Source organism: Nelumbo nucifera, chromosome 6 (assembly GCF_055504915.1).
Source record: "Nelumbo nucifera cultivar China Antique chromosome 6, China Antique-T2T, whole genome shotgun sequence".
Lineage (NCBI taxonomy): Eukaryota > Viridiplantae > Streptophyta > Magnoliopsida > Proteales > Nelumbonaceae > Nelumbo > Nelumbo nucifera.
The window spans coordinates 11644176-11658591 of NC_142654.1; the positions used below are offsets into that span (position 1 = coordinate 11644176).

At 36.9% G+C, this 14416-nt stretch overlaps 1 protein-coding gene across 1 annotated transcript; it reads right to left on the minus strand.

Moving 5' to 3' along the window:
• Positions 1–2051: 2051 nt before the first annotated feature.
• On the minus strand, positions 2052–5869 carry LOC104587953 (uncharacterized). Its single transcript, XM_010245744.3, has 5 exons — positions 5331–5869; positions 5104–5239; positions 4901–4968; positions 4646–4732; positions 2052–2485 (listed from the first exon to the last, which is right to left on the minus strand). Exons 1-5 carry the CDS (start codon positions 5730–5732, stop codon positions 2405–2407), a joined length of 774 nt encoding a protein of 257 aa, XP_010244046.1. The 5' UTR covers positions 5733–5869; the 3' UTR covers positions 2052–2404.
• Positions 5870–14416: the final 8547 nt, after the last annotated feature.

The window sequence follows — 14416 nt, forward strand, 5'->3', positions numbered from 1 at the left end:
AGACAAACACCCCAAACTATCTTGAGCCCCGTTGGCCAATCAATCCGCAACCTGATTAGCCTCTCTGAAAACACCCCAAACAAGATTGAAGTGTTTTCTTAGTACACATGCATTGCTCTTTGCCTTTGCTTTTAAATAAAAGTTTACCCACTTTCAGATTGAAGCATTTTCTTCATATGCAATTATACATGTCTTAGAAATGGATTGATTTTGCTTTCAAACACAAAGGTTTATCCACTCTCATATTGAAGCATTTTCTTTATATGCATGTCTAAGAAATGGATTGATTTTGCTTTCAAACACAAAGGTTTATCCACTTTCATATTGAAGCGCTTTTTTTCGTACATGCTTACCTATTTTTGGAAAAAGGTGAGAATTTAAATCCATTTTAAAAAATTGTTGATTTCTATAGAATGCCTATCAAACACACACACATGCGTACACCAACTTCAAAAGAGGTGGGGTTCATATTAATGTGATTCAATTTTCTAATTTAAATAAAAAATTCATTATAAATACTTTCAATGGTGTGCATCACATTTTTTAGATGAAATAAGTTGTTGATTACAAATTAAATTTGGTTTAATTTTTAATTAAGAACTCAAATTAAATTTACCATATAACAATGCTATATTGGTGTAGTTGCCTTCTAATACTAACTCCTAAGGGTAGTAGGAATGCCCCATGCACTTTGACATTTAGGCTGCGTTTGGTAGAGGTGTAAATACAAACTTACACCGATGTACTTGAAAAATGGCCCATCAGATAAGTGTAAAAGATGAACTGGTCATGTAAAAGTTTTACACTGATGTTTGTTTGGAAGACCACCGGTTATCTTTTGCACTCACCTGGTGTAACGGTTAGAATGTACGAGGATGACAACGAAGAAGAAGAAGAAGAAGGAAGGGGGAGAGAACAAAGAAGCCAACAAGCTGCTGAACAGAAAGTGGGAGAGAAGAAGAAGATGGAGAGGGGAAGAGAGAGAGGGGGAGTGGAAACAATGGTTGTGGATGGTGCTGTAAACGAAACGACGATAAACACAAGGAAATCGAGGTAAAAGTCCACTGCAACCGAGAGATTGCAGTCCTTGCCGGTCGGCCAAGAAACAGAGCACTGCGAGCGGTAGTGAGCGGCGTATCAGACCCATAAACTGGTGGCTGGGTGTTGCAACAGGAGAGGCTCTCGTACGTGAGCACCTCTCTGTTCTCGTTCTTGTTGGGTGTTGCAGTCCTTGCCGGGTGTTACAACCGCCTCTCTGTTCTCGTTCTGGTCGCAGGTCATGTTCTCGTTCTCGTTCTTGTTGGGTGTTGCAGTCCTTGCCGGGTGTTACAACCGCCTCTCTGTTCTCGTTCTGGTCGCAGGTCATGTTCTCGTTCTCTGTTCTCGTCAGAGGAAGAGAGGGGAGAGAGAGAGAGAGAGAGAGAGAGCTTCCAGCCTCCTTGTTCTCGTCGGAGGAAGAGAGAAGGAGAAGAGAGAGAGAGAGTGAGCAAAAGCTTCCAAAGATCGCAACCTCTCTGTTCTCGTTGGAGGAAGAGAGAGAGAGAGAGAGAGAGAGAGGAGAAGAAGAAGAAGAAAGGAGAAGAGAGAGAGAGCGAGCGATGTAATAAATACATAAAAAATTCCGATGTATTTATTACATAGATTATCAATGTAATTAAAAGATAAAATGTAATTTTACACCGATTTTGGGTGTAAAATTACATGTTTATCAAATGTATGCAAAATCGAACCGGGGTGTAAAGTTTACCCTGGTTCAATTTTACACCACTACCAAACGCAGCCTTATGTATTTAGCCCCTACGCTATTTTTGTTGGCACTTTAAAGATCTGTTGGTTTATTTTAGTGAATAAACAATTAAACAAGGTCTAATTCTTTGCTCAGATATTTCACAGTGACATTTTTGGTTTATATTTTATTACTTACTATAATTCTCCTTTTCACTTTCATACATTTTGCTCTATCGTGTGAAGTGCACATGGCCCAAAAAAAAAACCAAAAATGTATTTAAGAGGTTTGCAATAGTACAATTCACTAAAGTTTTGCTCTAGGGTTGTATGAAGACTTCAGTTCAAACATGAAATTATAGTTTGTAGCTTTCCAGTTGTTCATTCTTTCTCTACATCAAAGTCTGCAACATGAATCATTGAATATTTAAAAAAATAGTCCAAAGTTGGATTTCCATTTTGAGTTAATAAAATATAAACCACAGCTCACGGCTTTCAAGTGGTCCAAATTAGTGTACTCAAAACGTCAAAGAGTTCCAATAGGCCAAACCGGTATTGAGACTCCCAAGTTAGAATTGGATACACAAGTTCTTTGGGTCCATACCAGTCTATCCTTCCCATGGCCCTACATAGCCGAAACCAACCGCCGGTAATGGCTCTCTTAAATTTTTGGTCAGAGCTATGAAGCCGATATATGACTGTTCTCTGCCAGGATACTGTCTAATAATGATTCACAAGCATCTTCGAGTAAATCCAATACCTGCCACAACCCCATGAAATGTAAGTTATTTGTTTGATAATCTACAATATCACAAAATAATGTTCAAGGACTAAAATAAACTGAAAGATGATCAGAACAAATTTATAAATTTGTGTATTAAAATTCTTTGCAATCATAAATCATTAAAACTAGGTTAAATCAGACATGAGCACCCTGAGGTGGTTCCTTGCATCCAAATAACCGTAATGGGATCCTATATTCCACAAACTAAATTTGGAAAAATGGGCAATCATAAACAATTGTAGTTTTTCATTTGATATGGAACTCCTTAGTTGAGTCTCTATGGGGTTGTAACCAATTTCAGAACTTTTGAATAATTGGCTGATGAGAAATAATGGTGACAAGATGTTGGCATTACTTGGGCTCGCTCCTGGTCTTAATAGGGAAAATAGCAAAAGCATGATGAATTACCGATGTAGCACAGCATCAAACAAATATTTTGGATCAAAAGCAAGTTCCAGACTATTCTAGTTACAATTTAAAGCTTTTGAGGGAATATTTGTCTTTCGTCATCAGCTAGACCACATTGTCTTTGAAATTGATCGGTGAGGATATATTTGTGTTTCTCCATAGCTTTTAAGAGGCCAAGGTGGGAGACATCTAATCATGCTACTTTACTCCCTATTCTGTGTGTTCACACAAGTGTTTTAAGTCACTTTCCATTCCATTTGAATTTGTCAACTGCCAACAGTGATACTCTATGGTTGCCACCTCTAAGGCTTTGACATCCCTAAATCAATCTCTTCTAGCCCTGATATTTACATTCATCCCCAGTCTTTTTTGTTGCAAAAACACAAATTTGTCCAGATAACGAAATCAATATGCATGTCTGCATGGAATCTGAAGTTAAGCACTGTGATTCCTACTCTCTTTAAGCATGAGTTGATATCTGAATGCTGGTTATCTTCGGACACAGACATTTCGGGCCTGTTTAGGAGGGCTGAGCTGAAGATTAAGCTAAGCTGGTTCAGCTACTTTGAAGCAGTATGGATTAGCTATTCAAAGAGGCTGAAGGAAGCATCCCTTCAAATGACTTCGGGAGGCCAGAATCTGCTGCACTTCAGCCCTCCCAAAGGGCACTCCATACTACTTACCAGAGTAAGAGAAACTTTCTCATTTATCATTTTCCTAACCAAACTACCTGTGCCTAGAATAAACTAAAATTTTGAATTTGAGAGTTTGGAAAGTATGCCTACTCTACTATCAGTTTATTTTTTTTCTAAAAAAATCAATAACATATCAGTTCAGAGAGTTCTATTGGTATAAGAAAGATAAGGGTACAAACACAATGAATTCTTAATTCCCAAGCGGGAGGGTCAATGTGGACACAGATGTCAAGCCCTCCAACACAGATCAGCACAATATGCCCCTTCTCTAGCAAGAGAATTTGTGAGATTGTTTGCTGATCTTATGACCAATCTGAATGAGAGGTTCAACATTTGGGCCAAAGATCTGGTCTCCCTAAGTATATGACTGTCCAAGGGCCTATACCTCCTAACGTTCACATGGGAGTCACCTTCAACAACAATGCTGGAATAGACTAGAGAAGAACCTAACTACAGTTCTGTGGGGCAACTTGGTTCCTCCCAGAGTGGAGGCATTTGCTTTCCTTGATTGACTTCATATTTTGACAATTAATCATCTAAAAAGCCTAGGATTTCATATGGAAAGCCGATATGTTGTGTATAGGAGGCATGAGAAGGATGCCAATCATTTTTTATTACTTGCAGAGTGGCAGTTACTGTTTAGCTTTGCCCTGATACAAGCAATTTAGAAGGAACGCACTTCCCCTGATTGACCTTTTTGATTCATCCTCTTAAGAACTTTTGTCACTAGGACTCCTAACCTTGTTTCTCTTCTCTAGTACTTGTAACAGAGCTGGTGAAGTGGGTGAATGATCTTGAGCAGTCAACTGAGGTTAAGGTTAATTGGTTCATCATTAGAGTGGTTCACTAGGACTGGATAAGAGTTTAGTAACTACTCAATTTATTACATTTGTGAGGGCGCTGCTGCTACAACTGTAGAAGGGCAAAACATAACTAGCCCTTTATCTAGTTGCATCTTTTTAATTGATTGAAATAACCTAATACTTAATTGATTGATATCTAAATGTTATCCAAGGACAAGTTACTGGTTTACCTTCTCAAAACCTTGAGGTCCCCCGTAGTAAGGATCTGGAACTTCGGTTTCATCATGCTTCTTACAGTAAGAGCACATCAATCTAACCTGCACGAGCGTGAAACAACAGAAGAAAAAATATATATATTAGCGAGTTTGCTAACCCGATCGAACACTTTCAATCTTCAGAAAGATTCATTTAGTCGCAGCATCAAAGAGAACAAGATCAATCGATCCAAACTATGAAACTACTAAAATAATCCCCCTTCTGCTAACCTTCTTATGGGCATTGTCTGGAAGTGGTTCCTTGAATTTCCACCGATTAAATGCCTCCAGTATATCCTCTGCGTACATGGAGAAAAAAAAAAACAATCAGAATTGCCAATACTCAATTCGATCGAATGCCCAATCACTTGGATTTCGCCGCCACACGACTAGAAAGAAAAATAATCAAATTCTTGTAAAACTCGGTTCCTCACCTCTATTTTGCTTGTCCATAGCAAGGATGAGGTCGAAGTCTCTGAAATCAGACGGCCGTATCGGCCTTGAGATGGACATTATCTCAATCCCGCGCCTTTTAGAGGCTGACCGCATCCGAGGATCCGCTAGGTTGCCCTTCAAACAACAACAATAACAATCAATCGAACAATTAATTAAGCAATCATAAAGCTACAAAAGTAGGATGATTATGATGAAGAGGAGGAACTTCATGGTAGTTGATCGTTCCAGCAGAGTCGATGTTGAACTTGGAATCGATTCCCCGTTTCTTGACGATATCTCTGAAGACACCCTCCGCAGCTGGGCTTCTACAGATATTGCCAAGACAGACAAAGAGAACAGAGAAGGCTTTGGTCTCTGTCGAAGGTGTAGACACCATTGCTGAGGCTTTTACAGGTCCAACGATACGAGAGTTGGTAAAGGAGGAGGAGACACTGCTGCGACGTAGACTTGGAGGAAGAGAGAAACCAAGAAGAGGTGATTGGTGGTGTTTCAGCCCGGGAAGACTAAACGAGAAATGTAAACGAATCGGGAGAGAAGCGGAGTGATGGCAAATTTGTAAATGTAGCGTACTCATAGTTGCTACTCTGCAACTGTGCACGCCCTTCATGTCAACTGGCAACTGAGTCCGAGATGTCTGAGTTTTGCTCTACGACTCGACTCCAAAGATAGAATCAGCACTGGAGGTCAAATTGTATGGCCGTGTTGTAGAAATTTCAGCGGTCGAGATAGAGAGAGAAGATGATTTTGTCGGAAGATCATCGTTGGTTTGGGATTGGGAATACCAGAACCATATTGGCATATACGGTTGATAGTTGCAGAAGAGTAATCATCTCATCAGTCATACCCGGCCCGGTTTGGCCCAGCCCGCAAATTTCCGGGCTTGGGCCTTGGTTTTGTTTCCAGACTCGGCCTGGGCCATGCCCATATCAGGCCTAGCAAATCGCAAGTCAGCCTGGGCCCAATACTAAGTTTAAAAAATCAACCTAGAAAGCAAAATTAAGGGGGAAAAAGTAATTTCCAATATCCTGGCTCAAAAGCAAAATGTTTTCTCTCCAAATCCAGAATTTAGACTCCATTTGGAAGGAGTACAAATACAAATATGTAAAGCACAAAATCTTATATTTTGTATCCTTCCAAACTAAGCCTTTGGCAACAGAAAAAGAAAGACTATTTTACTTTTAAATTATGAGTGCAGAAGTAAAAAATTTAAGAGCCAGGGCCTCTTGCTCTGCTGCTAGTGAAATGGAATCTGTGTATGTTGATCTTCTTCTTCTTCTTCTTCATAAGAATCCTTCCTTGTTGCTGCGATGGAAGCATGATTTCCTTCCTCTTCTAGTGGAAAGGAAACCATCTTCTACTTCTTCCTTGGATTTCTAATATCCAACTTTTTTCTTTCAAGACCTTCACCCTCTCATCCTCTATATCATTCAGTTCCCGAAGGATATGACCTTCACTGGGCTAGTGGGCTCATTTCAGAAAATGAATTTTAGGGGTCATGAGTAGACCCAATGAATCAAAGCTGCAAAGAATTCTTCATCACTAGGTGACTTCTTCACATCAGAAACTTCTTTATCTCGGTGAAGGTATGTATACAGATTACAGACCTCAAATATGTGATGAAAGCCCTCTGATCTAGGTACCGAATATCTGTATGGGTATGGGTGTTTTTGCCGCTTGCAATTTAGACTCAATTTGGGAGGAGTATAAAAATATAAATATGTAGAGTGTAAATCCTTATATTTATACTGTACGATTGATACAGAAGTTGGCAATGAGGGTTGATCAGTGAAACTAAAGCTGAGTATATGTGTTGATGATGCTAAATGATAGGGATGCAAACGGGATCGGATCGGATTCGGATGTGGGTATATCCGAGTCTGGCCCGGTAATGTTGAGAGTTGATCTGAAGATCTGATCGGATCTCATAAATATGGATTTGAATTCTAATATAATGAAGAAGTTGGATATTCGGATTTTATCCTATTCAGTTTAATTTTTTAAATTAATAAACTATTAAAAGAAAATTAAAATATAACAATTTAAACAAAGAAAAACAAAAAAATACAAATATCTTTTCAACTATTTTCATCATATATATATAGCGGATCTTATCTTCTCGGATCGGATAGAGAGTGACCCGAATTTGATCTGATTTCTGATCGGATCCTATTATCCAATCCAAAGATCCAAATTCGACAAAATAGGATCGGGTTCAGATCATGATTCAGTCTGTTTTCACCCTTACTAATTGATTCCATACATAGAAATCTCAAGCTACCTAGTTTTCTATTGTCAACCTACCTAATTCATGTTTTTATTTCTTGCCAGCTGTCAAATTTTGTTCTATTTAATGCATCCTTTTTTTCTCTTGCGTTCAATATAAATCTTAACTAATTAGTTTATTTGGTGAGAATGAATCATGGCAAGTTAGGTTGTATTTGGTACCATTGTTGTTTGTACATAAAACATTTTTTTAGTTGATCAATATAAATTGCCATTCAATTGTTATGAATATTTATGTTAAATGTTCGACTATGATATGAAAAAGATATGATATCTGAAAAACATCTGACCAATCAATTGGAATCAGTAGTGAATTAGGTGTTATTTATCAAAATTCATGAATGATTTTAATTGGTCAAAACTCTTTTCATATCATAGATTTTCCCTATGTTTAAAATAGGCATACCTTAAAATTGTATGTATACTTTCTATGAATGAAATTATAATAATAATTTTCTGAAAGGGACGATACACTCACCCGGGTTAAAACTTAAAAATTTTGTGAAATTATAATAATACCCTCTATGTATAAGGGGTATCATGACCCGACGGTATAATAAGCAACAACAATGTAATTTTGAATTGTAAAAATTTTAAACAAATCTGATGGCGTTCTGTTACACATGTGATGGATATCTGACGGTATAATAAACAAAAATATGTGTTCATGGTTCAAAGAATTACTAAGATGTTTTAACAGAGAGATATTATAGCAGATTTATTAATGTTTAAACCTACTAAAATGCTCAAACTCTCTATAATTTATGTTCCCAAGACTCTAAAAATAGATACACTATTATAATAATTGATACTTCGAACTGTGTCTAAAGGTCCATTTGATTCATTATCGGAATAAGAATTAGAATCAAAATCTGTTGAAATTAGAATTAGAATCAAAATGATCTATTTCTTCAGCCCGTTTGCTCCACATGAGAATTGGAATCAGTTGGAATATATCTTATTCCAAAGAGATGGGAGAAAATGGTCATTCTCTCAAATAGGAGATATCATTCCATCAAGAATGAGAACTAGATTCTAATTCTGCCCAACCAAACAGTTGAACCATTCTTACTCTCATTCTAGACCCCTAAAAGAGGTAAGTTTTAAGTAACTAGTAATTAAGCACATGCGTTGCACGTGAGAATTTTTTTTCATATTAATTATTTAAATTTCAGATATTTCATAGTTAATATAGAAATTGAAAATTAACAAAAGTAACAATATGATCAAAAATAAACTTAAATATTTATTATTCAATTATGACATCATGCATTTCTTTGAAAAATTGGATCATTGACCCACCATCTAGATAAGAAAATAGCATTGCTTTTGGATTAGTTTTAAATTAGGAAAAATTATAGTCGGAGCCGATTGTACATTTAAAATTAGGCTACAAGTTGGTCCATAATACAACAAAACTCTAACAACTGAGTCTACATTTCAAATTATAAAAACCCTCGCCATGTCATCGAAGGGTTATGTGGCTATTGCCAACATGGGACTCTTAATCCACATTAGACACAACAAAAAGCTTATACTAAAATTGTATTTAATGTTGGGTGATTGGAAAACAAAAAAAAAAGGTTTTTAGTCTCTCTCTCTCTCTCTCTCTCTCTCTCCCTCACATTCTGTCACTCATAGTCATTTTTATTTGCTCAACGGCTATGAGATATTGATTGAGAGGGAGAGTGAGGGAAAGAATGAAAAAGATTAAGAGAGAACAATAGAGAGAGGGGTTTTGATGATTTGGTTATAGATCGAAGCTGAGAGAGTGGGAAAGACAAAGGGAGCGAGAGATCGAGAGATGACTGTGAGAGTGAGAGAGAAGGGAGGGAGATCAAGAGATAGAGGGAGTGGAAGAGAAACTAAAAACCTATTTTCGATATAGTTTTTTTTTTTATTGTGTCCAATATGGAATAAGAGTCCCATGTTGACAACGACCACATAAGCCTCTAATGACATGACGGGGGTTTTTATAATTTGAAATATAGAAGTGGTTGTTAGAGTTTTGTTGGTTTCTAGACCAACTTGCAACCTAACTTTAAATGTACAATTGACTTTGACTATAATTTTCCCTTTAAATTATATATTTCATTTATATTATATAAAATATTTTTTATTTATCACACTTAATTTTGTTTGTCTATGGTATCATTTTACTCAAACCACTAACCCACCATCTAAAAATAAAAATTGTTTTTGATGAGGGGTGATTTGGCCTGACCTAGTAAGTGAAGGACACGTGGACACGACCTGCCAGTAGGACGACAACTCACCAAGGAGAGCCTTGTAGTAGTTCGGGAGCTCGGGTGTTCAGGCGTCTCAGTACCAAAGCCACTTCGGTACCCAAGTAACGAAGTGACACATAATCAACTTTAGAAGCTTCTCAATGGACTTTGAACCTCCTAGGATCTCGCTGCGTAACAACAAGCCTTATCCTCTCCCCACTCGGATCGAAAGGTAATGATAAGCTTCATTGATTGATACGCTTCTCTCCTTCTAAAGCGGAACGGATCCCAACTACGTAAGTCAAGGATCCCGGAGCCGTTTTGTGAGACCCACGGCAACCTCGCCGGGTTAGCCACCCCAAGTTCTCTGATCTTCCATCTTGCAACTTGGTCTAGCTCGCCACGCAAGTAAGGTCTAGGTCATCTTCCAGCTAGGAGCATCCAGATCACGCACAATTAGTTTCATTTCTAGGTTGACATTAAATTTTGTATTACATTTCCATCATTGATAAAATTATTTCATATGTATAAAACTTATTTTTGTTCAATATAATGAATGTACAATATTAGAGATGTACCCAATATTTTATTTTTTATAAATATATAACATTAGATATGTGACAAAAAATTTCTCTATTTTTTTTTTATTTTTATGATTCTTTGTATTTTCTATTATTAAAAATTTTATTATTTGACTATGACATCATTTAATTTCTATGTAGATTTTGAATTTGGCATTCCATTTTCATCATTAATAAAAATACTTCTTACATTTCATAGTTATTTATTTTAATTTTTTATTATTTAATTATGACATTATTTATTAATCCATTTGACCCCAAATTGTCAAATTGCTTGCCCACCACCGGAAGGGAAGAAAATAGTTTTGTTTTCAAATTACTTTTCAAAATATTTATTTTTATACTATTACAATTAATATTGTGGATTTAATTACAAGAATTTAATGATGAGAAAAATATATCTTAAATATATGATTTAATGAGAGAGAATAGGAAAGTATTATTTTCATTTTTTTAATTTTATTATTCAATCGTGGCAACATGGATTAACCCATTTGACCCAAAATGATTTAATTTCTTACCACCACTTAGATGAAAAAACTAATTTTTCTAGGTAAATTTTAAAAGTATATAAGCGTTTATGTTATTGGAATTATTAATTTATTAAGTATGGATTTAATTAATAGAACTTAATGATGAGAAGAAATAAAAATGACTTAAATATATGATTCAATGAACATGAATGCAAGTTAATAACTTAAATATTGGATTTAATGAGAGAGAATTGAATGAATTGAATATCTTTAAATTACCTCTTTTCAACTCATTTAATATCAAGAATCGATTATCCTATTTGCCCTCATTTTTTATCATTAAACTTAAATATAGAGGGGTAAATATTGTCCTTAAAAAATTCAAAAATATTCTTGAGGTCATTCGTACTTTTTAAAGTAGTATAGATATAGATTTTGTGGTTCCCTAAAAGAGGTTCATCTTTCATTTCAAAGAAAGTAGACAGAAAATATGAGAGACTGACATAATGGCCTACATGTCGAGGGTCCATGGATCCTAGGGTTGAGAGTTTGGCGATCACAATCAACTGGTACAATTATGGAGTGAAAGGAATTTTATGTGGTTATTCCTTCTGATATTTTGTGGCTGTGCCTTCTTAGTACGAAATAAAAACAAGAAGAGAAAAACAAATTCTGCCTATAAACCAAAACTCTTTAGGCTCAGTTTGGAAGGAGTATAAATGCAAATTTGTAGAGTACAAATACATACAAAATAATACAAAAATACAAGGGTTTACACTCTACAAATTTGCATTTATACTCCTTCCAATTATGAAGGTAGAAAGGGAACTTTATAAAGCTTCATATGATGCACCTGCTCGTACCAAAAAAAAAACAGATGATATTGAGCCTATACAATTTCATGTTTCTAAATTGTAGCAAAAAAAATTCAGGCTTTTAATTTGTAAAAAGTTTTTAAGGCATTTTTCCATAGGCTGTGTTTGGTTTGAAAGAAAAGGTAGGGAAAGGAAGGGAAAGGTAGGAAAATCTATACAAAGTTTATATATGTTTTCCTTCCTTTCCCTACCTTTTTCCTTCAAACCAAACATAGCTTAAATGTTTCGATGTTGAGCATGAATAAATCGGTTTGGCATGGGGCTGCGTCATGACCCATTAACATCCTTAGCGGTGCAACTTGGATGGATTGGATCTGGTTGGACTCAAGGTTCAAAGTATCGTTACGTATTGGCCCGTATTGGCCGATGCGTATTGTTCCGAGATCCTTTCGATACGCCCCTACAGTGGGTGTATCGGAGGTCTGACCGGTTTAGGGGATGGAGGGGTCTTAGACCTGCTCCCCTGAACCAGTTTTGAAAAAAAAAAATTAAAAATAAATAAATAGAATAAAAAACAAGTATCGAAACACTTGATACACCCCTACCGACGTATCAGACGTATCGATATTTTGAACCTTGGTTGGAGTCAACCCAGGGCCAACCCTAAGAGACAAACTTCGGGCTCAGGATAGTCAAACCCCATTTTATCAACCAGGCCCAATACAATTTGGGTTGGGCCCGCCCAAATTCACCCTACCTATAACCCAAATTCAAAGTTGGACCGAATGAACGCTAAGAGCCAATGACTATGACTTTAGAAACTGGGCCCAACTCCCAAGTCAAATCAGATCCAAATTTGATAGGACCTACACTTTTCTGTTAATGTGTCTGCATGCATAAATTGTTTGGCCTTCTACACGACTGCACCCACTGGACGAATGAATCCACCAATCACGTTTCATCACGTCGATCATGGGAAGGACGCATAATGTTAACGGTCAAATACTTGTTAACACGGGTTCAGCGGTTCAACCGACCTTAAATCAGCCACTAAATGACAAAAGTTAAATAAAAGGAAGCCCAAATCACATTTTGCATTTTCCCTGATGTTTTTCTTCCCTCCACCGAACCCTACCCATACACCGGCGATCGTATCACGGCGAGTGACTCGTACCAACGGCCATCGATGGCAACAGCGGGAGCTCCGGCGGTACGTTTATTATTATTATTACAAGGGGCTTCTTATATCAACAAAAACCACCCACCTAGGTTCTGGGTTGTCGCAATAAACACTGATCAGCTTTAAATATCGACACATGGCAGTTGTGCTCCCAACACCTGCAATCGTGATTTGATTTTACAAGTTTGAATACTTCATCCTTTAACAGACAACTAAGCACGAGCTGCAGACTATCAATCTATAGCTTGAGATATTATAACTGTTCTATTTAACCGAGAAAAGGCAGAAGACGAGGTTGTCTTCAAATGATGAGTGTGTTGCAGAAAGGAGTTTGGGTGATTTGCCCAAATACTATCATTTTGGCCGGTAGAAGAGCAAATGATTTGAAGCTAAAATATGCAACAAAAACTTGAGGAATGTCGTATTAGGTGTCTGAAGACTCGTATGTAATTTGGACCAGATAGCAAAAGTATTTGGCAATATCAGTGCTCATTTGTCAAACTAACTGGATTTTTATTTTTATTTTTTAAAAAAACAATTTCACTCTGAATCATTGAATTGTATTTCCAGAGAAAATGATTTGTTTCATGCCCTCTTCTACATTGACAAAAACACAGACCAAGGGAGAAATTTCTTAATTTAAAGATTTAATTCGTTGGTTTGGTAACTAATTTCACAACTAAATATACTCTTTTTTTTTCATTTATCCATTATAACCAACTGATGAACTGGTTATATGGATCTGGATCCCTCTATGTTCAGAGCAATTTTCCTGCTTGAACAATAGAAACCAAGGGTCCCATTACCCAAGATAAAGGGGGACATGATTTTCCTTTGAGAAGAACCGATAAATGTTGCTAGCAGATTTGCCGATTAACTCCTTGTATTTCCAATTTTACTTGTATCAACTATGAACTTAAGTTTAATTACCTCAGTCTCTTTTTCCCTTCTCAAGTGCCCTGCTCTAGCTTGGCCTTCACAGAGATCTGAGATCTTCATTGTATGAACTAAAGAATGTATCAGGCAGATCGATCTCATAGATCCCTTATATCGGCGGAGTCGACCCATGCAATTAGATATCTCGACTGAGTATGGTCGTCGGTGGTTGTCTAGGTGGGTGATTTCTGTTAACACAAGAAGCCCCTTATAAGAAGAAGAAAAAGGAGGAAGAGGCGACCAGAAATGTACCACTGGAGCTCTCGCTGTCGCCACCAATGGCCGCTGGTTCAGGTCACTCACTATGGTATGATCGTCAGTGTGTGGGTAGGGTTCCGTGGAGGAAGGAAAAGTATCCAAGGGAAATGCAAAATGTGGTTCGGACTCAACACGGTATGATCGTCAGTGGTTGTCTAGGTGGGTGTTTGACCGTTAACGTTATGTCCTTCCCATGGGTGCACACAACACGGACTCAAAGTGTTTCTCCTTTGGGTACCAGGCTGTGTTTGGAATCAATGTAAAACATCATCAGTGTAAATATACACCAATAGCGTTTTACACTAAACCATGAAAATGACCGTTGCTTTTTGAAAATAGCGATGGGTGGAAGAGTAAAGTTTTATATCGATAAAATTGATGTAATTTTTACATTGATTATTGATGTAAAACTTTAAAACCAATGAGATTTTACATCGATTATCGACATAAAACTCCACTTCATCCAAACATACATAAAACTGAACCGAAGTGAAATTTTACATCGATAATAATTACACGCTCATTCCAAACGCCTAC

Excerpts from the sequence above, each read along its gene's own strand:
- LOC104587953 (XM_010245744.3), bottom strand. The coding sequence starts at position 5,732 with ATGAAGGGCGTGCACAGTTGCAGAGTAGCAACTATGAGTACGCTACAT. Across the intron at positions 5,240-5,330 it reads GAACGATCAACTACCATGAA|GGCAACCTAGCGGATCCTCG; the intron begins GTTCCTCCTCTT and ends TGTTGTTTGAAG. Across the intron at positions 2,486-4,645 it reads GACCTCAAGGTTTTGAGAAG|GTATTGGATTTACTCGAAGA; the intron begins GTAAACCAGTAA and ends GGGTTGTGGCAG.